This window comes from Mesoplodon mirus, assembly GCF_964341445.2.
Source record: "Mesoplodon mirus genome assembly, chromosome: 7".
NCBI classification, from domain to species: domain Eukaryota; kingdom Metazoa; phylum Chordata; class Mammalia; order Artiodactyla; family Ziphiidae; genus Mesoplodon; species Mesoplodon mirus.
The window spans coordinates 130,891,811-130,916,837 of record NC_138983.1 but is presented as its reverse complement, the minus strand read 5'-3'; the positions used below and the strand labels follow the sequence as shown (position 1 = coordinate 130,916,837).

Below are 25,027 nucleotides of genomic sequence, written 5' to 3'. Positions count from 1 at the left end.
ATGGTCTTGTTTTTGTATCCATTCAGCCAGTCTGTGTCTTTTGGTTGGGGCATTTAATCCATTTACATTCAGGGTTATTATTGATGTGTATGTTCCTATTACCATTTTCTTAATTGTTTTGGGTTTGTTTTTGTGGGTCTTTTTCTTCTTTTGTGTTTCCCGCTTAGAGAAGTTTCTTTAGCATTTGTTGTAAAGCTGGTTTTGTGGTGCTGAATTCTCTTAGCTTTTGCTTCTCTGAAAAGCTTTTGACTTCTCCATTGAATCTGAATGAGATACTTGCTTGGTAGATTAATTTTGATTGTAGGTTTTTTTCTTTCATCGCTTTAAGTATATCCTGCCACTCCCTTCTGGCCTGCAGAGTTTCCACTGAAAAATCAGCTGATAACCTTATGGGGATTCCTTTGTATGTTATTTTTTGTTTTTCCCTTGCTGCTTTTAATATTTTTTCTTTGAATTTAATTTTTGTTTGTTTGATTAATATGTGTCTTGGTGTGTTTTTCCTAGGGTTTATCCTATATGGGACTCTCTATGCTTCCTAGACTTGGGTGACTATTTCCTCTCCCATGTTAGGGAAGTTTTCGACTATAATCTTTTCAAATATTCTCTCAGACCCTTTCTTTTTCTCTTCTTCTTCTGGGACCCCTATAATTTGAATGCTGGTGCATTTAGTGTTGTCCCAGAGGTCTCTGAGATTGTCTTCAGTTCTTTTCATTCTTTTTTCTTTATTCTGCTCCTCAGCAGTTATTTCCACCATTCTGTCTTCCAGCTCACTTGTTCATTCTTCTGCCTCAGTTATTCTGTTATTGATTCCTTCTAGTGTATTTTTCATTTCAGTTATTATGTTGTTCATCTCTGTTGTTTGTTCTTTAATTCTTCTAGATCTTTGTTAAACATTTCTTGTATTTTCTCAATCTGTGCCTCCATTCTATTTCCAAGATTCTGGATCATCTTTACTATCATTACTCTGAACTCTTTTTCAGGTAGATTGCCTATTTCCTCTTCATTTATTTGGTTTTGTAGGTTTTTACCTTGCTCCTTCATCTGTGACATATTTTTTTGCCATCTCATTTTTTTTTTTTTTTTAATGAGTGTGATTGTGTTCCTGTCTTACTGGTTGTTTGGCCTGAGGCTTCCAACACAGGGGTTTGTAGGCTATTGGGTAGAGCTGCGTCTTGGTGCTGAGATGAGGAACTCTGTCAGACCTCACTCCGATGAATATTCCCTGGGGTCTGAGGTTCTCTGTTAGTTCAGTGGTTCATAAGAGGGAGGCCTGGGAGATCAGGAGAGGCAGGTGGGAGGGGCCCTCTGGGAGGAGCTGAGTGGGAGAGAAGCAGAAGGCAATTGCCCCATCCACTTGGGCCTGGGGAGCTTGCTGAGCTCCCAGGCCGATCCCCTGCCCTCCAAAGCCCTCTCCAGGCTGCATAGCTCCTTGGGGGCATAGGAGGGAGGACAGGAAGATCAGGAGAGGCAGGCAGGAGGGGCCCTCCCAGACGGAGGAGCAGGAGAGGAGAGGAGGGCATTTGCCCTGCCCACTCAAGCCCAGGAAGCCTGCTGGGCTCCCAGGTGAGGTCCCCCACCCTCTGAGACCAGGGGTGGAGGGCACCCTGGGCCCCTTCTGTTCCTTGAGCGTAAGCCCCACCCTCCACAGCCCCCAGGGCCTTTTTCAGCCCTGTGGGTCCTGAGCATTTGCCCTGCCCACTGCCCAAATCTCACCCTTTCTTAGGCCCCACCCTCCACAGCCAGGGCCTTCCCCCCGACCCTTTTTTTTTTTTCCGCTTCTTCTTTTTTACTACTGTGGTATTGTTGTACCTTCTGGTTGTTGATTCATCTTTATTTTTATATTTTTCCTAACATATCTGTTAGTTTCCTAGTCTAATTTTATTTTTTTTGTATTGTTGTACCTTCTGGTTGTTGAGTCATCTTTATTTTTATATTCTTCCTAACATATCTGTTAGTTTCCTAGTTTAATTTTATTTTTTACTTTGTTATTTATTTAATTTTGTTTTTTTGGGCTGCCCCAGGCGGCTCGTGTGATCTTGGTTCATGAACCCAAAGTTGGGCTGAAGCTCCTGCGGTGGGAGCTCTGAATTCTCAGTATTTTTAAAGTGAAAACACACAGACTTAAATGGTCCAGGGACCTTGTTTCCAGCATATCACCCTTTCTTTTCTTGTCCTCTATCTCCAGTTTCTGATCCTTTCAGCATATAAATGTGTTTAAACCTCTTCTATTAAAAAAAAAAAGAAACAATCCCTTACTTGATCTCATTCTCTGGTTAAACCTCATCTGTTAATCCACAGCCAGGCATCTTAAAATGTAGGCTGGTCTTCATTTCCCCAGCTCTCATCCTGACCTCTGTACCCTGCAGGAGAGCCCTTATTCTCACTGAAACTGCTTTGCTCAGGCTACCAATGACCTTTTAGTGCTAAATCCTATGGTACCATTTTCTTTACCTTTCTATTTTTTCAAACTTACACAATTATTTCAAACTTACAGAAAAATGGCAAGAATAGCACAGAGAACCCCCAAATATCCTCACTGATTCACCACTTTTTAACATTTAGCCACATTTCTTCATTCTCTCTCTTTCTGTAGCTCTCCCACTCTCCATTTGTAGACAAACAAATCTACATTCTATCATTTAGAGTATTATTGTTTGTATCATCATTACTTACTTTGTCTGAATCATTTGAAACTTGCATATATGAGTTGCATACATCACTCCCTTTTCATGGCACCTTTTTACTTGTCTTCTCTGCAGAGTTGAACTCTGTTCACTGAGTTCCCTTCCTTGAAGTTTTCATGTCTCAGGTTCCATGACACTGTTTTATCCTGGTCAGCTTTCTGCCTCTCTGGCAATCCCTTTGTAATCTTTTACCTTCTCTACCTCTGCTCTCCCTTAAAATATTCTTACCAATTTCTCCAGGGCCCTGTTCTTGACCTTCCTTTCTTCTCCCACTACTTACAATTCCTGGGGCAGCTCAGCCATTCCCATGGCTGCAACCCACCAGGGAATTCTTATGATGCAAATGCACATAGGCTAACTCAGATGTCTCTCCTGAGTTCTAGGTCCTCCTCCCTACAGGCACCTCCTAACTCAACGTCAGGCCCACTGCTGGCCTCACACACCCCTCTTTCACTCCCAGAACCAAAGCCCTCCTTTTCTTCCTCAGTGGTGTTGGTGCCACTAATCAGACACTCAGAAACTATTCTCTTTCTCTCTCCCACGTTCACCTTGTATTTAAGCAATTGCTAAGTTTGTTCATTCCACTTCCTGACCACCTCAAGGCAGGGGCTGAGGGGGATCAGGTGCTGTCCTAACCTGCCAGGAGTTCAGTCCAGCCGGTGGAAGAAGATATACCCACCATCCTGCAAAGTGAACTGATGGCATGTGGAGTGTGGGGCAAACAGAGCAAATGCTGCCACCTTTCCAGTTCTCTCATCATCTCTTGCAGAAATTACAGCAGAAGTCGCCTGACTGGTTTCTGTGTCTCTGCAATCTTATTATTCTCTTCCAATCTATTCTTCAGGCCTTGGCAGTTTGTTAGCATGCAAGCCCGATGATGTCATTAACCTGCTTACAATTTGCCAGTGGCTTCCTGCTCTCCCTAGGATAAAATTGAAAATCTTTTGATCGGCATAAAAAGCCTTTCATGGCCCCTAGCTGACCTGCCCAGCCCTGTGTCCCTCACACTTTACCCTTTAGCTACTGAACTCCAGGTGATACTCAGGACAGACTAGACTGCCCTGCATTTTTACACATCTGCTCCCATTTGTCTGCTTGGCATATTTTGACTCATCCTTCTAGGGGCAGCTCAGGTGCTATCTCTTTTCAGGAAGCTTTTCCTGTCTTTTTAGGGCAGAATTAGGTGCTCTTTTAGTTACATTAAAAGAAAGAATTAAATTATACCTACTTTTATATCACTGCATTATAATGATTACATAACTGTCTTCCCACTACCAAAAGTTTTAAGCTCCTTGAGGGTAGGAATCTTTTTTTTTTTTTTAAGGATCTTTTGTCAAGTTTTATTTACTTTTTTCAAGAGTTTTTTTTAAAAAACATGTCTTTTGGGCTAGTCACCTAAAAGCTAGTGGTTGGAATATAGTAGGTACTCAATAAATATTTGTTGTCTGAATTATTTTGATTTCACGTAAAGGTATCTCGTAGTAGTGAGTTACTCATTGTTAGAGTAAGTTTACTGAGGGATATGCAGATTCTTTGAAAATCATCTTTCAAGAAAAAGATTTCAAATGAGGCCCCTTTTCACTTGAGATTCACTAAATGACCTTTAAATGGTTTTTTAATCAACCATTAAATATTGAGATCAGCTTTGGGTAAAGCAATGTGCTAGGAGGTGGAGAGGAATACAATGCTAAGGTTCAAGGAGCTTATCATGTAGCTGGTACAAAAGAAACACAGGCAACAGCTAATGAGACAGTGGCCGAACAGGATTAAACCCTGGCGGACTGGTCCCAGCCACAGGCACAACAGGACAGGGGTGGAAGAGGCAGGAGAGGGACCACAGAGAAGCCATCGGAGGTGGGTAGTTGAAGAGGAGAAAAAAAGTCAGCCTGGAGGTTTGTATGCTGAGTGCCCCGCCAGCATGCAGGATGCAGCGGAACACCTAACAAATCCTTTCTGAATAAAGAAAGGGAAACATCCCTTGGGCTGCTCGGTCTTGCTGTCATTTAGATGCAACAATCTTAAGATGCTTTGCTCCTTATTGCCTTTACTCAGGAGTGGGTTAGAAACAAATGAGTCTTGTACCCTCTCAGAGATGAAACAGTATCCTTCTTGCTTTCTTCTGATTTTCTTCTGTACGAAGTTTTTTACTGTCTCTGCCTAGGGCCATGCCATGCATTAAGCACCGTGATTTTACCTTGATTATTTTATCACTGGCTGAGACTCCTAGTGACAAGTGTGAAAGCTAGAGTTTGCAAGAATCCTACATGCTTCAACTGTGTTTCCTATAGTAATTTAAGTAACTAGAGATAAAGGATCATAGATTTATAGCATTTTGCAGCTGGGATGGACCTTGTAGTTCATTTCTGCCAATGCTTCGTTTAAGAAGAAAGAAACTTAAGGCTCGGGGGAAGCTGAGATTTGCCCAAGTCACGCATCAAGTAAACGGCAGGTCAGGGCCCAGAACTCCCTGTCTTCTGACCCAGTCCTTTACCCACAACACATAACAAGCCTTAAGGCGTTTTCTTTGTCCCCTCGATCCTGTTGGCCGAGTTGCCTAGGCTCTCCATCAGGTCTGGTAGGAGACCCTGTCCTCTAGGTCCACTTCTAGGAGACATTTGTCCCCATCCTCCCAACTTCTGGGTGTGGCCTCCCTGGCATCAGCTTTCAGGAAGCTTCAGGTGAATGGCTATTTTCATTTCTTTCTTTCTTTTTTTTTTTTTTTGGCAACTCTAAGAGTAGCCTGCAGGCTACTGCAGAGGCAAAAAGATGATTTGAGCTGTCCCTCTTTTCTAACTTTTCTGAAACTGGAATGAATTTTATTCTTCTTATTACTTTTCCACTGTACATAGTTTTAACTAATGATGTCAACAGGCCCTACAGGCTGGGTGATTTCAAAGGGCTTCATCCCTTATGAAGCAGGTATAAAACCCGGTACAAGAGCAACTGCCCCACGTAACACTATACACTGGATTAAGAAGACATCAGCTGCTAGAGCTTTTCTTGATGCTTCTAGAAAAACAATCAGTGGGGACGGTTTCATAAAAATCTTCCCTGAAACCATATTGTGATTTCAAAGTAGTAAACCCATGGCCAAAAAAAGGGATGTCATCACGCTAAATTACTAGGTAGTAGGCGTTTATGTTCTGCAAACCAAGGGCTCAGTGAGGCTCTGGGGATTCCCACCCATTTTTAGGGACCATATCCCCCATCACCTAGGGATACTATATGACTGATAACTCCAAAAGGAAACAGACTTGGGAGCAGCACAGTATTGCACAATATTTTGGAACTGTGATATTTTTTTCCTGTCTGTATTTTCTCCATGCCATTCCTCTGAATGTTTGAAGAGTGATATGATGATTTTTCTCTAGGAAATAGAACGTTGGAAAAGTGGGTAGGGTTGGCTAGCTGAGCAAGTAATGACCCATCTGGGCAGAAGGCAGTCTTACCCATCAGAAGGTAGGTAACTATTCTCAGGCATAAGAATAAACCCTTAAGTGATAAGATGTCAGTCACAAACATCACTTAGATCCAGCAATAACCCTTGAAACACACTTAAAATTCAATCTAGCAGGTGACCTTTAGCTGTTGGGCTCTTTGATGCCATTTGTCTTCCGGGTCGATAGTGACATTTCCAATCTCTCTGGTGTTCTGAATAGACGTCTTGTCAGTTACTCTGATGGGGTAGGAGATCTAAGAGGGTAAAACATATACAGCATGTTAACTGGATTCATTTTAGTCTTACGGCCATGGGGCTCGAGTCTGTACTCTAGAAAGAGGTCCTGCAGGGTTACATTTTATTTATAGTTCATTTCAAGGATTCATCTCAGTCCTTAGGTATCTGGATTATTCCCAAGGAAAATGGGAATAAACAATGTTTTCTCTTGCAGGGATGATGTGAGAATTGGTGTTTTGAGGTCAAACTACTAATTATTGGGTTGGCCAAAAAATTCGTTCTGTAAGATTATGGAAAAAACCCGAATGAATTTTTTGTCCAACCCAATACTTTAAATGCTCAGTACATACTCAGGGGACCTGATTTTAGAACAGTTATCTGAGCTGGATGCTGCAACTAATGTTTAAGTATGCCAAACAAATTATGAAATAACACTATACTCCAAGATGATGATAAGAACAATAAAAATAACTAATATACATTGAATGCTCATGATAGCTGTCCTAAGCACTTCGTATACGTTAGTTAATTCTCACAACAATCTTACCAGGTATGTACCTTTTATTATCCCCTTTTTGCAAATGAGATAACTGAGGAACAGACAGGTTAAGTAACTTGCCCAGAATCAACAGCTAGTAAGCAGAGGAACCAGGGAGTCTAACTCCAGAGACTGCACATTTAGCGATTTTGCTAAATTAACTCACTTATTAGAAATATCATCTTTGACTTGGAGACTTTGTAGTTTTGACACCCCATAAACTGGAATGATGTAGGTTAGTGGTGCTCAACTTTAGATAAATATTAGAATAACCTAGGAAGCTTATAAAAATTAATGTTCTGGTCCCATCCCAGATCAATTAAATCAGAAGCTCTGGGGGTGGCCCCAGATATGAGTCTCGTACTTTAAAAGCTCCCCAGGTGGGTCTAACCTGAAGACAGGTTTGGGAGCCAGTGACGAAGGCAGCTGTGTGGGATTTAGGTCCCCAGATTATTGATGGATTTAGGTTCCCAAATTATGGAGGCTCTCATTAGCTACCTGTTTTAAGTCAAGGAATTAGATTGTCTTCTGTGCTATACGGAATTCTAGCCACCAGGTAGCATTTCAGAAAGCAAACTTAAAGTTCTGCGATAGTAACGCTGGCAAAGATTCTGGCGGTAATTATCCAGTACACCCTCTAGTGCTTCTGTACCATTCCTGGTAGACGTTCCTCCCCTCACTGCCTAGTCACTTGCCCCTTCTCCAGGCAGGAGTTATCTGCTTGTCACTATTCGTATAGGTTTAAAGATCTTGGCAGAGAAAGAAGGAACAAGGTGGCTTGTGAATGTTCCTTTCTGTGGGAGACCTGGTCCTTTCAAACACTCCCTGGAGTAAAATGTTAGACCTTTGAATCTCTGTTTTATCAATGATAAACATTATTTTCCATCCTCGAGAAACCTACATGCTATAAGGCTCTTCCTTATAAGAGCAGTGATAGGTCTGTCTGTAATTTCTATCCCTCTGCCCTTTGAAATAACGTAGACTAAGTCAATCCCTCTGTCGGAAAACAGCCCTAAACTGGTAGAACCTAAGATGCCTTCCCCAAGCCTTCTCTTATATAGAAGACTTCTCAAGATGTCTTTGTCATTCCTCCTGGGAAAGATTATTCATATGGGGTCCTGTGGCCACCCTGCTTTGTCACCTGCAAGATGCTGGTCTCTGCATTTCTAAACTGATGTCCTTAATTTAAAAATTTAGATTCAGGATTTGATACTTGTTTTGTTAAATTTCCCCTGGTGGGCTGTGTGGTGTGAGAAGTAGCAAGGTGGAACGCCGGAAAGAGCATGGGGTTTAGAATCTGTCATGGCTGCGTTTAAATTCTCCCTCTGCTGCTGACTTTGACTTCATACTTATGCAGACTAGTATTCAGTGCAGAAAGAGGCAAAAATACTTGTTCAATATTAACTAGTAAGCAGGCATTTGACAGTGAAGATAACCTCATTCCTTACCACTCAAGGTGGCTTCTCTGGCACAAGAAAGACAATTTGTTCCTTTTGTTTTGGGTGTAACCCCCTCTCTACCTGAATGCCTCCCTATCACAATTGCCCTACTAATACATACAAATAAGGGAAATAGTGTGAAAGTTTCAGTACTTAAAGGTTGATCTGAAAATGGGAAAAAATGAAAACATAACTTTTTCCATGTTTGAATTCTCACCGCTAATACGAGGTACAAAATGTACCACTGGATCATGGCAATGTTTAAATGACAAATGGAAGTAATTAACAGGTCTTGAGTGATGACCTACTCTGCAAATGGAAAACTTCACAGTACCATGGAACAGTTTAACTTGTGCTGAGATGGAAAGTTTGGAGTTATAAATGCTATAAATGCTCAGGGTCAGGAACCACTTCTCATGTTTCCATCTCTCAGTCCCTCACTGGTTCCAGAAACATGGGATGACAGTAAAAGTATTAGATTTTACAGCTTCTGTCATCATTTGCTCAAAGGCTTCAGTCCCTTACTGCCATGACATTAAACAGATACACAACTCATTTAAAAGAAAAATAAACTCCATCCTGGAGGAGAAATGAAGGTCGGGGCAGGAAAAAAAATCTAAATAGGCTGCCTAACCAGGCGAGGAAATGATCCTTTTCTGGGAGGGAGCGGGTACGCGGGCCTCTCACTGCTGTGGCCCCTCCCGTTGCAGAGCACAGGCTCCGGATGCGCAGGCCCAGCGGCCATGGCTCACGGGCCCAGCCGCTCCGCGCACGTGGGATCCTCGCGGACCGGGGCACGAACCCGTGCCCCCTGCATCGGCAGGCGGACTCTCAACCACTGCGCCACGAGGGAATCGCCAAATCATTCTTTTTTTAAACCTCAAACATACAATGTCTTGGACAAGCTGGAGCCTGGGAGAAGTTGGGTTTATTCCTAGATCTGCCACTAGGGGGTTTGAGTCCGGCTTTTGTAAAGGGGACTTAGTTTAGTTAATTTGGTTTTTCACTGGTGATATTAATTGTTTGATTAACAACGATGGGATCCCTTATGGAGCTCTGATCAAAAGTTTACAACTGAAAAATACATTGTCCTACAGCTTCCTTTCCCAGAGAACATAGGATGTATAATATTTCCATCCACAGGCTTTTTTGGTAGAACTTGGTGTCTGAATCACTCCACTGAGTCTCTGGGTGAGTAAAGCATACTTCTACATTATCTCTTTGAAAGTGGAATGGGACACAACCTCTGCTAGCTATTTCTTTTTTTTCCTTGGTGAACCACTCTATTAATACCAATCAAATCGAGAAAATGATCAAATGAAATTGCATTTTGAGCATCATAAGCTGTGTAATGTCTATTCTGTTAAATTGGGGCCATAATTGCTTCTCCACTGAAAAGATACAACAAAGACAGCAATCATGGCCTGTCATTATGCCAGACTAGAAAACCGGCCTTTGCTGGGAGGACTTCAAAGGCTTGTGGTTCTCGAATTGCATTTGGCTGCTTTTGTCGGAGCGCAGGCAGTCTTGATTAGGTGTTTACACTGAGGTAAGGCACAGAGCAGAGCGCCTGAGTGCCTGGGTCTAGAGCCATTAAAAAATTGTACATTATGTTCCGGGCTTTGAAGTGAGGGTTTATATGTAGGAGAGCAACTCAGATTGAGTACAGCTGAGCTAGATTGGGCTGCTCCTTCTCTCTCAAAGAAACTCATCAGGTTCTTAGAGAATCAGCGCCACAAAAAAAGTTGATGCTTTTCCAAGAGCTGTATGTGAATCACTGTGTGTCCGCAGAGACACACACTGAAACATGTTTAAATAGAATATCACTGTGTGGCCCTGCGGTCGCGGGAGGTTCGGGTCCTTTTTTCCTCTCTGTTGTTTTCTGTTAATAACCTTGTGTTTAGATGTCGTGGGGAGTCTCGCGTTAATTTATTAGGTTCCTTGTTGTTCTCATTCCTTGATGGTGTAAACAATGATCATATATCCCAGTTAAAATAGGCCAGAGGGTCCTGTTTTTCTAAATGTGGTATTTGCTTGCCATCATTCCAACACATGGAATTATTGAATCCCTCTCTTTGGGGCATAATCAGCGGACTCAGTTGATGTTTCTTTGTTAACTGGGCTAATGAGTGATCTGCAGTTTTAACTCTGTACTGTTTCTAATACACTTTGCTCTGTGTCAGTCTGCGCCTGCTAAGATCAATGGTACTGCCCCCTGTATTGACAAACGGCCAGCAGAAGAGGTGGAGGCATGGCAACACAGAGAGCCTGCCGCGGTCAGGCTCCAACACGGGGATTTGGTACAGCTGTTTGAATTATCTGGGGATTTGTATTAATTATTCAGCTATTTAGAGACAAAACACCTGAAAGCTGAAATGTTTTGGCTCTGCCTGGCCACTTTCTCCATCCTGTAGAACACTTCCTAATGTATCAGTATTTAGCACGTACGTGCTCAGGAAGAAATTGATGACACTGACGCCTCTGGATATATTATTTTTACATTCATTTTCCAGATAAGATACTTGAGCTTTTAACAACCCCAAACTAATTATGCCAGTCACCTACTTTAAAATCCTTTGATGCTTTTACATTGCCCTTACCTTGTAAGGTTTATAAGGCCTTCAGCCTCCCCTCCCTGCTCTCTTTAGACTGTACTTTTTCAGATCTGCTCTTGGGCCACGTGCTCTGGGTCCACGCACAGGGCCCTTCTTTGACTGGAAACTCCCCTTTACCTCACTTATTCCGACCAATCCCATTCACTGTTCTAGCCTTGGCTGAAATATAGTTAGCCTTCCCTGATACCCTGGAGGAGGTTATAACAGATGCGCCTGAGCTCACGGCCTTCATGCTCTGTCCTTTCCCTTGTGTGACAAGTTTCACCCTGGTCATTATGTTTGTCTCGCCTCTAGATATTAGGTCCCATGAGGGCAGGAAAAGTAGGGACTCCGTGATGGACTGTTCAGCTCCAGAGGTGCTACTCCCATGAGCTACGTGGTGGTTCTAGATGTGCCTGGCGCGTATGTGCTCAATAAATATTACTGAGTGAGAAGATCAATCTGCATTGCTCACTGGACGCTCCCTTTACATCAGAACACATCTAATCTGTCGTTTATCTGGCTAGACCTGTGGTTTATATTAAAGCCTGGAGGCTGTCAGCAGAACAAGGTGGAAGCTAGGATCCCATCTCTGTTCTTTCCCTCCCTGGTTCGGCCCCAGGCCCAATGGCCCTTCAGCACTTCAGCCCTTGGCATTTGCTGTTCCCTTTTCCAAGGAAGCCCTTTCCTCAAATATTTGCCTGGCGCTCTCTCCCACCTCCTCTGTAATCTATTTACAGTTGTAACCCCGCTCCCAGCATCCCCTCTCCCTCTGCGGTGCTTCATTTCTCTCCTCACCATTACATCACCTACTAGTATGCTGATTAGCTGTTTTGTCTATTGTCTGTCTCCTCCTGATAGAAAGTTAGCCCCACGAAGGCTGGGATTTTTGTCTGCTTTGTTCACGGATGTATTCCAAGTACTTAGGACAATGCCTGACACATAAGAAGCTCTTAATAATTATATGCAAATGAATGAAGCAATCAACCATTTTCAAGAACGCGAAAGAGATTTTTAGGAATGTGTCGTGAAACATCTGTGAAGGTTGATCAGCTAGCAACCTGAACTCCCCGTTAACACAGCTCAGAATATTGTAAGCGTGACCTCTGGATGGTCATAGGATTCAAACTGCTCCATTACTAAAATCCTTCAGTGATTCCATGTCATGTAGAGGAAAGGCCTAACTCTCTAGCACAGTAGCTCTAAAACTTGAGCATGTATCAGAATCAGTTAGAGGGCTTGTTGAAACACAGAGGTGAAGGCCTCACCCCAGTTTCTGACTCAGGAGACCTGGGCTGGGGCCTGAGAATTTTCATTTCTAATGAGTTGCCAGGCAATTCTGATGCTGTTGGTCCGGGGACCACATCCTGAGAGCCCCCGCTTTAAAATGACACACAGGGGCCTACATGAAAGGCCCATGCCCATTTCTCTAGCCTAAATACGCACACTCCCATCCTCATGATCTAGTCATGCACAACACGGAAGTTCTCCTTAACTAACTTGCTAGATTAAGTAACACTCTCCAGTCCTTTCTTAAGATAGTGGGCCAGGGCTTCCCTGGTGGCGCAGTGGTTGAGAGTCCGCCTGCCGATGCAGGGGACACGGGTTCGTGCCCCGGTCTGGGAAGATCCCACATGCCACGGAGCGGCTGGGCTCGTGAGCCATGGCCGCTGAGCCTGTGCGTCCAGAGCCTGTGCTCTGCAATGGGAGAGGCCACAACAGTGAGAGGCCCGCATACCGCAAAAAAAAAAAAAAAAAAGAAAGAAATCAGAAGTGGACACCATAGATCTTTCAAACTGACGTGAGAAAGATAATACAAAACTGTAGTCCATGGAATATACACTGATAGGAAGGCCCAGCCCTTCAGTAAAAGGTTGGTGAATTAATGTGTATGTATATACTTTAAGTGATGTATATACTTTAAGTAAAAGTAAAGTACTTAAGGTCATCGTTCGTCATATCTGCTTTAACCACTTTACTTGATTAACTGACCAACTGCCAGTTCGTGACCAGCACCAAAGTAGTTCCTCCTGTACCCACAGGTCTCTACTTAAACAGTGTCCTTTCTCACCCTCATGCCATCCCATATACTCTCTCTGCCTGTGGTAACTTTGCTGTCCACCTCCACCTGTTACTTTCTACTTCTCCCTAAAGAATCAGTTCAATGACTGCCTCTTCCGTGAAGCCCTCTCTGACTTCCTCCGACAGACTTGGGTACTTCTTCTTCTGGGTTCCTTTGGGGCCAGACATGTATCCAGGACATCAGTTATCACTTGGTCCTGACTGTTTACATGTCTGCTTCCCACTTGGCCAGAAGCTCCTGAAGAGCATATACACTGACAGCAGTTTATAAAATGACCACAGAATCGTAGCATTTGGGGGAATTTGGTAAAGAGGCAAAGGATGGTTCCCATCACCATAGCTCTCGACTTTACTGCACAACAGTGCACTATGGCCTGGGTAAGAGAGCACAGAAGTATCAGGTTCTCCAGGCACATTTTTGACACCTGTCCTTAGACATGATTAATTCTGTTAAAGTTTTGGGTTTTGAAGGGGCATGCTTCAGTTATGGGGAAAGTTCTCTTTCCACGGATCCCTCCTCAGTAATGTCGAATTAATGAAGTGTCACTCTACAGATCAGATGAATAAGTGCTGAATAGTGCATACAAGAAAGATGCCTTAAGAAACTTCTTGTACTGAAAAACCATAAAGTTCAATTTAAATTATGCTGTCATAAGTAAGTGCTCTTGTTGTGGTTGCACGAGGCAAAAAAAAAAAAAAAAGATCAATCAATGAACATACACAGAGTACCTACTCTGTAGAAGAATATTTTTAATGAGTATAATATGAGACATGGGACTCAAAAACACCATCAAACTAGAAGAATGCTATAAAAAATAATTCTGTGTTTCTAACCAAACATAATTAGAAAAAGATCATAATTTAAATAAAGGTAAAGTTTAATTTTATAGACAACCAAGTTTCACAAACCATGAAATTTAAAACCATGGAAAAGGAGAGTGTTATATCACTTCTATATTAATCTTATCCAATAGGAGGCTAAATTCAAATCAAATGTTCAATAATAAACATAACATATTTATACAGGGCTATATGATTATGCAAAGTGTTCACATACAGCATCTTATTTGGTCATCTAAATAATCCTGGGTCTGTAGAAGAAGGCAGACATTTGTAACCTCACTCTGATAGGGAAAAACAAAGCTCAGCAAGTTTTTTTTTTTTATTTACCAAAGGTAATAATTGGCTCTAATACTAATGGGGCTCAAATCTGGTCTTTCAATGCCAAATTCCATTATTTAAGTCGAGAGCACAAGCTCGTTAGTCTTTTTAATTTTTTCATTTTGAAAGTGGTAAAATTCTGACCCCCCCCAAAACTATTTAAAAATCACATTCCTTCATAAAAGATGTAGAAAGTGCTTACTGTATGCCAGGCTCTCGGAGTTCAGAGATGAGCCTTTAGGAGCTCAGAGTCATGAAAGACATACAGACACATACACTAAATAGTGCAGTGTGGTGTTATGGATTCTACGGTGGATGTTCAAGGATGAGGGAGGAGCTCAGAGAGTCTTCATAAAGATAGGGGACTTTGAGCTGAATCTCAAAGGAGGCTGCGATTTTCCCAAGCAAACAAGACAGGGAAAAGTAACCCATCAGCCTGGACAGAGGCCCAGGGGAAACACTGGGTTCTGGGAGCTGTGAGTTCCCAGAGTACGACTGGAGCATAGGATGCAAGGGAGGAGTGACAAAGGATGAGGCTAAAATGGCAGGAAGGAGCCAGGTCACAAAGGGCCTCGAGTACCACTCTGAGAGTCAGAATTTTATCTTGAAATCAACAGGGACTCTCATTAAGCAGGAGATTGATATGATCAGATTTGTATCTAAGAGGAGCACTTGTGAAGGCAGTGGAGAAGATAGATTTGAAAGAGTTATGATGTGAAATTGTACTTCAAAACCAAACTGTCAAATATTCACATGTTCCTTATCACCAAGTGTAAATATTTGAAATATAACTGAGACCAAAGGCAGCTATTAAAGAAATATTGCCAGCAAGTTGGGTACAAGACTGTAGGGTCCTGTAATCCATGGGGCAGTGTTTGATTGACTGGGGATCCTCAGGAGACAGCATGGTGAGTGTGAGGTGTGTCCACCCCCGTTGTGTACAGTCTTTTGGGAGTCACATCATAGAATGGGCTGCAAGAGCCTACAGATGTTATTCTTTTGACAACACTTTGTTCTTATTCTACCTGCAGTCATGTCCCTTTCATTTTGAGACACTGTAGCCTGAAAAAAAAAAAAAAAGCTGTTTAGGAGAACCTATTCCCGGGGTGGATTCCTTTCTCGTGGCTTAAGGAATGACCAGTGGTAATAACAGCTTCGCTTCACTGAGTGTCTGCCACGTGTCAGGAGCTTTGTATAAACTCTTCCAATAGCCCTCCAAGGCAGAAATGGACCCCACACAATAGATGAAGAAGATAAGGTTTGAAGAATCACTTGCTCAAATATCTAGTTAGTGGTACCACCTAGTACATGGAAAAGCCAGCATTTAACCCGTGGTAGTCTGATTCCCAAACCAGTGTTCTGTTTCAGTTTCATCTCTTCTCCCACTATACTGTGTTGCCCCCTAGGAGAGAATGCTGCTTCCAAGGCTGGGGTCCCAGAGCTTACATAGTCTTTTCTTTTTCATCCATTCACGTCTCAACTCGAATGATATCTCCTCAGAGAGCCCTTCCCCAAGGACCTCGCTAAACATCCCCGTTACACCCTGCTCATTACTTTATGAAAGAACGTTGATTCAGTACCCTTTGAGATGTGTATCCCTACCTGAAGTTATTTTGTTACGTGTTTCCTGTCACCTGACTGGATGTAAGTCCCTTGAAGGCCGGGCTCTGCATGTCTTGTGTTCGGTTACATCCCTAGCACTAGGAAGAGTACCGAGCACACACTGTTGCTCAGTAAATGCTTGTTGGCTGAGCTACCTGATGCCTCGGCAACAGTCTCAAAGATGTGCTGATGCTCAGAATGGGTAGTGGATTCTATAGAGGACTTTATATTGTTTTGAAGGCCATAGGTAATTGAATAACCTTTCTATATGCACACTGCAAAGTATCTGTAATTTCTTTGAGAAATTTCAAGGAAAAAAAACAGAATAACATGTAGCACTTACTGCTCCTTTCTGAGCCTGTACTAAATTTCGCCTTCATCAGCCTTCAAAGTCACATTAGAATCAAGATAGAAAGGTAGCTCAGGACTTCCCTGGTGGCGCAGTGGATAAGAATCCGCTTGCCAGGGCCTCCCTGGTGGCGCAGTGGTTGAGAGTCCGCCTGCCGATGCAGGGGATACGGGTTCGTGCCCCGGTCTGGGAGGATCCCATATGCCGCGGAGCGGCTGGGCCCGTGAGCCATGGCCGCTGGGCCTGCGCATCCGGAGCCTGTGCTCCGCAACGGGAGAGGCCACAACAGTGAGAGGCCCGCATACCGCAAAAAAAAAGAAAAAAAAAAAAAAAAAAAAAAGAATCCGCTTGCCAATGCAGGGGACACAGGTTCGAGCCCTGGTCCAGGTAGATCCCACGTGCCGTGGAGCAACTAAGCCCGTGCACCACAACTACTGAGCGTGTGCTCTAGAGCCACAAACCACAACTATTGAGACCACGTGCCACAACTACTGAAGCCCGCGTGCCTAGAGCCTGTACTCTGCAACAAGAGAAGCCACCGCAATGAGAAGCCCGTGCACCACAACGAAGAGTTGCCCCTGCTCACCACAACTAGAGAAAGCCCGGACACAGCAACGAAGGCCCAAATGCAGCAAAAACAAACAAACAAACAAACAAACAAAAAAAGGTAGCTCATTGTTCAAGAGACAGTTTCCTTTAATCGTAGATGATAAATTGACTCAAATTCTAGTGAGTTTCACACAAATACTTACGGTTATGAAACAAATCATAAATAAAAGTAAGCACTGAATATTCACCAGCGAAGTTATTGGCCGACTGTGATACTTAGGTGCCTTCTAGCGTGTGTTGGTTTTTACATCAGTTCCTTGCCTCACACATCATGTGATTAAGATCTTGCAATGTATTCAAATGTGATTTTTCCAGTGCATTTTAATGTGAGATTAACAGATCTATGAAAAATGGTGAAATGATTGTGGAGAAATTGAATTTAAAAATTAGTGGTTCTACTCTGAGCCATTATTTTCAAGCAAAAGTGCAATTCAGGTGACCCTGAGCAATCAGGGGGGTGTAAAGTTACCAGGGTTCCTACCAAACACTGTATATTGTAAACACATAGGCATGGTTCAAAAATAAGAGATATGGAAAGGTATAAAGTGAAAAGTTTTGCTCCCATCCTACTCCCCCTCCACCCTCTACAATTAACCACCTATGTATCTTTTCTCACTTTTTTTTTTTTTTTTTTTGTGCAGTACGCGGGCCTCTCATTGCTGTGGCCTCTCCCGTCACGGAGCACAGGCTCCGGACCGCGCAGCCTCAGCGGCCATGGCCCACGGGCCCAGCTGCTGCGCAGCATGTGGGATCTTCCTGGACCGGGGCACGAACTCACGTCCCCTGCATTGCCAGGCGGACTCTCAACCACTGCGCCACTAGGGAAGCCCTATCTGGGTACTTTCTAATCTTTTGTTATTAGAAATGAGGACAAAATGAATGATTTTGTTCAAGGGTTATTTCAAAACTGCACACATATAACTAGGATGCATTCCTGGGAGTGGAAGATGTTGGGTCAATTTAAAAAATAGTAATTACTAACATGTATATAGTGCTCGCTATAAGCCAGGCATTGATTTAAGCACTCTCCATATATTAACTCATTTAATCTTCTTAATAATCCTTTGAGGAAGGTACTAGTATTATCTCCATTTTAAAGATGAGGTTACTGAGGCACAGAGAGGTTAAGCAACCTGCCCAAGGTCAGATGGCTAGCAGGTGTCAGTGTCAACCAACCTGGCTTTAAAGCCTATACTCTTGGCCATTATGCTTTGCTTTCTCAAGGAGTGTATGTAGTATTTGTATTTTAAGTAGATATTAACAAATTGTCCCCCAAACTAGTTAATCCAATTTATTCTCTCATCAGCTTGACTATCCTTTTTTGCCCAGAGGTAAACTGGGCAAAAACTGGGAATTTTGTTGGTGTAATTATAGATGAAAAATGGAATCCCAATGTAGTATTAATTTGGATTTCTCTTATAACGACCAAAGTTGGATATCTTTTCATATGTTTAATAGCCATATGTATTAACTTTTCTGTGAATTATCTATTCATATCTTTTGTGAATTTTTATATTGGGATATTGGTCTTTTTTATTGATTTCTAGGAGCTCTTTATATATTAGAGTTATTAGTGTTTTGGCTGTGATGTGAATTAGAAATTTTTTTCTAGTTCTTTATATTTTGGCTTTCTTATGCCTTTTTTCTTGCAGAAGCTTTTGATATTTATGTATAGTTGACCCTCAAACAAAGTAGGGGTTAGGGGCACTGACCCTCCACGCAGTTGGAAATCTATGTATAACTTTACAGTCAGCCCTCCATATCTGTAGTTCTGTATTTGTGAATTCAACCAACTAAAGATCACGTAGTACTGTAATATGTATTTTTTAAATAATCCACAAATAAGTGGACCTGTACAGATCAAACCCATGTTGTCCAAGGGTCAACTGTAGTCAAATCTATCAGTCTTTTGTAGATTTTGGACCTCAAATTGGGTCCTACCTTTATCAAATCACAATATCACATCATATATTCTCACACTAATTTGGTCCTATTTCTAGACTTTTATTCTGTTCTATTTTTCTGTCTGTATATGCATTAAATATTACCCTACTATTTAATTATTGAGGCTTAAAATATACTCTGTTATCTAGTGGGGCTAGATTCTCTCATGACTCTTAATTTCCAGAGCTTGCTTTATCATTCTTTTTTTTAAAATTTATTTTATTTTATTTATTTTTGGCTGCATTGGGTCTTCATTGCTGCACATGGACTTTCTCTAGTTGCGGCGAGCGGGGGTTACTCTTCCTTGTGGTGTGCGGGTTTCTCATTGCAGTGGCTTCTCTTGTTGTGGAGCACAGGCTCTAGGCAAGCGGGCTTCAGTAGTTGTGGCATGCGGGCTCAGTAGTTGTGGCATGCAGGCTCAGTAGTTGTGACTCGCGGGCTCTAGAGCCCAGGCTTAGTAGTTGTGGCATATGGGCTTAGTTGCTCTGCGGCATGTGGGATCTTCCTGGACCAGGGCTCGAACCCGTGTCCCCTGCATTGGCAGGCAGACTCTTAACCACTGTGCCGCCAGGGAAATCCCTGCTTTATTATTCTTGCCTGTTTTTTTTAATGTGAACTTTTCAAGTTTTATTTTTTTTAAAAAAAGGCTCACAGGGCCTCCCTGGTGGCGCAGTGGTTGAGAGTCCGCCTGCCGATGCAGGGGATACGGGTTCGTGCCCCGGTCTGGGAGGATCCCATATGCCGCGGAGCGGCTGGGCCCGTGAGCCATGGCCGCTGGGCCTGCGCATCCGGAGCCTGTGCTCCGCAACGGGAGAGGCCACAACAGTGAGAGGCCCGCATACCGCAAAAAGAAAAAAAAAAAAAAAAAAAAAGGCTCACATTTTTTACTGGAATGTTGTGAACTTCTTAGACTTACTTTCAAATCTTCCCAAATACAGTACACTGCTTAAGACGCTGTCTGATTCAACTGGGCATGGAGGCTTGCAACAAAATGATATATTAAAAAGCTGGGTTTTCTTGGCCATGTAATGGTAATTGACATTTATTCATTCATTGAACAACAGAGGTCATTTATCCTTTCAGTATTTCTAGTTTTAAGATATTTGTCATCTCTTTCAAAGAAATGAGTAGGGGAAAACAGACTTTCAAATATGAAGACCTTCCAGATGGATGCTGCTTAATATAAAACAGCCTCCAAACCTGCCACCCCAACTTCTTACCTCCCACCCCCAAAATCAACACAATAATCTGATCAGCCATTGCAAACATCAAGGGTCAATGGGTACTGACTTACACAATTGTTACTGTAGGTTTCTGAAAAACCCTTTATGTTCTTTCTGTGTGGTCCAAGCACCAACAGCCTTGGCATCACCTGGGAGCTTGATAGAAATGCAGACTATTGAGTCTCACCCCAGATTTACTGGATCAAAATCTGTATTTTAACGAGATCCTCAGGGCGTTCATAAGTATCTTAAAGTTTGAGGGGAAAAAAGGATCAGTGGTTCTTAAAGTGTTGCCCTGGTAGCAGAAGTGGCGTCCCCTGGAACCATGTAGAAAATTCAAATCCCTGGGCCCTACCCTACCCCTACTGAATCAGAAATCCTTGGGTTAGGTCCAGAAACAAGCCCTCCTGATGATTCTGATGCACCTGATGTTTGAGAATCACTGCTCTAGATCAGTCTTAATGAAACACTAGGAATACCTGGGGAGCTTTGAAAGCTCCCCATGCTAACAGTGTACCCCAGATGACTTAAATTAGAGTTTCAGAGCTGCAGGCCAAGGAACCAGTGTTCTTTTTATTTTCCAGGTGATTCCAATGTGAAGCCAAGGACAAAAGCCACTGCTCTAGTCTGGAACAATGCTTCTCAAACCTGGCTTCATGTTAGAACCACTTGAGCATCTTTAAAAAAAAAAAAATACTGATGCTCGAGATCTCACCCAGATATGTAAACTGGTCTGGGTAGAGCTGAGAATCACTTTGGGTTTTTTCCTCAGATGAATCTAATATCCAGCCAGAATTTCAAACCACTGCTCTAGAAATACCGTTTCTCCCACATAAACTTCAAATCACAGTAAAGAGAAGGAGGTGGTAAGTAGTTTGGAGGTGATGGAAGACAGACACGTTTCATTTTCCATGTACTTACTGAGCCCTTACAATGTGTTAGGCTAATTACCATGAAGATTAAAAATAAATACAAAGCATAGTTCTTGCCCATCAGGGGACATATAATCTGCACTGGTAGAAAAACCTGCACATACTGCATATATAAATAACGATTTGAAAGGAACACATTCCATGCTACTGACTATAATTCAATAAACAAGTTATACCTATCATTCTATCATTGTAAGGTCAAACTAATTTGTATCCCTTTTTAAAAGAAGAGGAGTAAAAGAAGGAAATATAGGTTGGAAAATGGTGAAGAAACAATTTTGAATATAATTAGCAATCAACTCTTCAACATTTGAACCTGGAGAAAGTGATAGAGAAGGTCAATGGCCACTTCAAAGAATAATTCACAAGCTTAAAGACTGGGCAAGCCTAAAGTGCTTTAAAGTTTCCTCCTTGGCATAATGAGAAGAAAATTATGCTATGGAATCACTGGCAACACACCATGATATTGTTTGTAAATTAAGTTATAACTATTAAGAAAAATTAGCAATTACAAAATCAATTTAAGAGTTTATAATAAATCTTTTTTCACTTTTATTATTAGAGATATAACTAATTTTTTTGGCCTTACTATTTGCCTCTTCTCTTTTGAGAACACATTTAAAAATAAAGGAAAAATATTGTCCTAGTCTAGGAGAAATTATTGGCTATAATCATGTTTCACAGAATTTATATTTTAAAATGAGCAACCAAGCAAAATTCAAAATTTCACAGTTTTATGGAAAAGTACATTAACAACTAAAACTGAGTCAAAAATGTTAAAAATTGTTTGAAGTCAGCTAAGTATTCATTTTGATAATCAACTAAATATACACACCCATTCCTTTGTTTTATTATTAGTTACAAAAGCAAGGATGTGACATAATCTTTTAAGACCATATAAGGAGTTTCTCAGTTAAGAAGAAAAAATCACAAATGTTCACCCACTTCATCCCTCTTGTTCTATCAGGAAATACTTACAGGTTAGAACAGGTGAGAGTGCTCTACATAATATCAGTTTGAATTTGGGAGAGGTCTAAGGGCATGCCTATTTAATGTAATAACCTCTCCTTCATATTTGAAAATGATCCCACATTAGTGGGTGATGAATTTCAAGTTGTCTCCTCAATAAGGGTGGTGGATGCACTGATCCAGCCAGTTTTCCCATGTTCACGAACATATCAACTAGGAAGTGGGCTGATGTGATCTTTATGTGCACCCATGAAATAGAACTAAGTTTACTGGCTCCGACAGGCTTTTTTTTTTTCTTTCTGTTTTTTGGCCGTGCCGCACAGCATGCGGGATCTTAGTTCCCCCACCAGGGATTGAACCTGTGCCCCCTGTAGTGGAAGCGTGGTGTCTTAACCACTGGACCACCAGGGAAGTCCTCCAACAGGTTTTTTGTTTTTTGGGGGGTTTTTTTGCGGTACGCGGGCCTCTCACCACTGCGGCCTCTCCCGTTGCGGAGCACAGGCTCCAGAGGCGCAAGCTCAGCGGCCATGGCTCACGGGCCCAGCCGCTCTGCGGCATGTGGGATCTTCCCGGACCAGGGCACGAACCCGTGTCCCCTGCATCAGCAGGCGGACTGTCAGCCACTGCGCCACCAGGGAAGCCCCCTTCCAACAGGTTTTGAATCCATCATCTGGGTTAGAATTTACCCTCAAAACGATCAGATGAGAAAGGGACGGCACTTATTATTATTCCAATTTTATAGATGGGGAGACTAAAGTTTATAATGGTATCACATCATTTGCACAGGATAAAAGACAGTACAGTGATTATCAATGGAAGTTGGAAAGATAATAGAAAGATAATAGAATCGACTGGATAATTAAAAAAAAAATACTCATGTTGTATCCTGCCCTCCTTGCACTACCACCCAATATGTACACAGAACCTAAGTTGAGAATCACTTCTGTAAGTGAGCTGCTGTTATTGATATGAGTGTGTCATTGCACCTCCAATGTACTGGAGGAATTTAATAGGGTTGAAAACCAGTGCCTTAGGGGGAACAAAGGCAACCAACATAGGGAATCAAACTCTCAGCCCTGTGTTTTATCTAATGGAGCATACAGTTAAAAAAAATTCTACGGTTCCTTGAATAGAAACATTTTGAATATAATAATTGAATTACAGCACTGTAAGCCATTGATGGCTTTTATTTTGCTCTTAAGAATTTGTGGAATATTCCCTTGATTCTTCAAAGAGGGGCAAGGGACATGGAGTTCATTTTACTCAGCCAGGTGGTTACAGTGGCGTCACCATCCCAAAGGAAGTGATACCTAGCTATTTCAAACAAAGGCAAATTCCTGTCTAGTGCTCAGAAGGGATTTTTAAGTAGCTGCTACATACCTGTTCTGGGTGAGTTTCCCGCCTTTTTTTATTGTGAAGTTGAAGATAAGAGTCCATTTTCGGAGTGGGTAATCCCAAAGTCAGCTTGTTTTTTTCCACAAAATATTGTTTGGACTTCCTTTGCCGAGGGCCATGTGATCCTGGCAGGAATACCTCATTCTGTGAACTTGAACTCTTCAAGTAATGAGAGAGGTTGCTGGACTTCTCCAGGTCACTGCTGCTCAGCACTGAAAATGGCCCGCTGCTATGGGCACCGTGCTCGTAGTTTGGGCTTAAAAATTCACTCCCAAGTAGGGAGGCTGTGCTCGGTGGGCTCTTCTTCTGTTCACCTTTCCACCCTGAGAGTTCCATCGAAGTCTCCTTGGAACGGTAAAGTGTATTCAAAGTCAGATTTTCTGCAGAGCTGTCCACAGACTCTGGCGATGCTTCCATAGCCAACAACTTCCCCTCCTCTTTTTTCCTCTTCCAGTTTGGGTCATATCGCAGGTCTGAGTATTTGTCTTCTATGGGTTGTTGACTGCCCAAAGCAGAAAAGAAATGTCAAGTCCTTTATCCAAACAGATTTACTCGTTCTCTTTAGCTGATCATCTTATTCGAAATCAATCTCCATCTTTCTCCTACAATTTTCCTTTTACTATCTACATGGGAAAGACACATCCGAGGCTCACATTAGACCTACACATTACACATAAGGGCAAAAAGTCATAATTATCTAAGTTCATTGAAATACGAAATAAAAATGGGGGATGGGGACTTCCTTGGTGGTGCAGTGGTTATGAATCCGCCTGCCAATGCAGGGGACACGAGTTCGTAGTCCTGGTCTGGGAAGATCCCACATGCTGTGGAGCAACTAAGCCCATGCGCCCCAACTACTGAGCCTGTGCCCATGAGCCATGACTACTGAGCCCGCATGCCTAAAGCCCATGCCCCGCAACAAGAGAAGCCACCGCAACGAGAAGCCCATGCACCCCCAGTGAAGAGTAACCCTCGCTGGTTGCAACTAGACAAAGCCTGTGCACAGCAACGAAGATCCAACGCAGCCAAAAATAAATAAATTTATTTAAAAAATTTTTTTAAATAAAGTGTACAATTCAGTGATTTAAAACAATGGGGGATGGTTAATTTATATGTGCTGGAAGACAAATGTCTATAATGTTAAACCAGTAAATGGCCTTGATGCAAGGAATGTTGTTACTTAAGACACACCATAAGTTGAATAAGTTACAAGCTGCTGAAGAGAAAATGGATTTCACACTTAGCTAGTGATCTACACATTTAGCTGTTTATCTGGGAAGGGAAATTCGACTGTTGCCTGAACGACTCAGTCTGAGCCTTTCGTGGGAGGAAAGCAAGACTTATCCCAACTGAATACCTACATAGGTTCATCCTCCTGTATCAGTGATTTTTACTTGTGACTTCATCTTTGTAGATTTTATCAAATGTGCTACAGAAAGATCCCTAACTTTTGGAATCAGATGGTGCCTCTGAAAGCTCTGTTTGTACTCTCTTGGTCAAGTCTATGTACACAAAACTCAGTAGACAGGTCAGGGTGAGCTTTAAGCTGTAGACAGCCCTATCTGAATAAAAGGTTAAGCACAGGGTCCAGCCCGAGGGGAGTCAACTGGTCTGTAATCAGTACATATGACCCCAAATAAAGTCCTCCCTTTTCTCCATGACGATCTCAATTTGTAAAGTATCTCCTAGTCTTAACCAAAAAAGAAAACGAAATGCTGGTAATATGGCATATTTAATGGCTGCTTTGATCTTCAAAAGCTAAATGGGAGAGATTTTCCTTCCTTGGTACAGTAGATGCAACCCTCTAATCAAAAAGAAAATGTAAATCAT

The 25,027-nt window shown here is 42.3% G+C and overlaps 1 protein-coding gene across 3 annotated transcripts in view; it reads right to left on the bottom strand.

Annotated features, from left to right (window-relative positions):
• JHY (junctional cadherin complex regulator) overlaps positions 1–25,027 on the bottom strand; it is a gene marked incomplete at its 5' end in the record, with an annotated part of 63,727 nt that overhangs the window by 24,484 nt on the left and 14,216 nt on the right. For 2 of the 3 annotated variants that reach the window (XM_082627162.1, XM_082627163.1), the window contains 2 exons: positions 6,264–6,377; positions 23,183–23,699. In XM_082627162.1, the coding sequence (XP_082483288.1) occupies positions 6,264–6,377; positions 23,183–23,699 (631 nt within the window). The remainder of the gene's footprint in view (positions 1–6,263; positions 6,378–23,182; positions 23,700–25,027) is intronic. The other variant, XM_082627164.1, reaches the window with a different exon arrangement.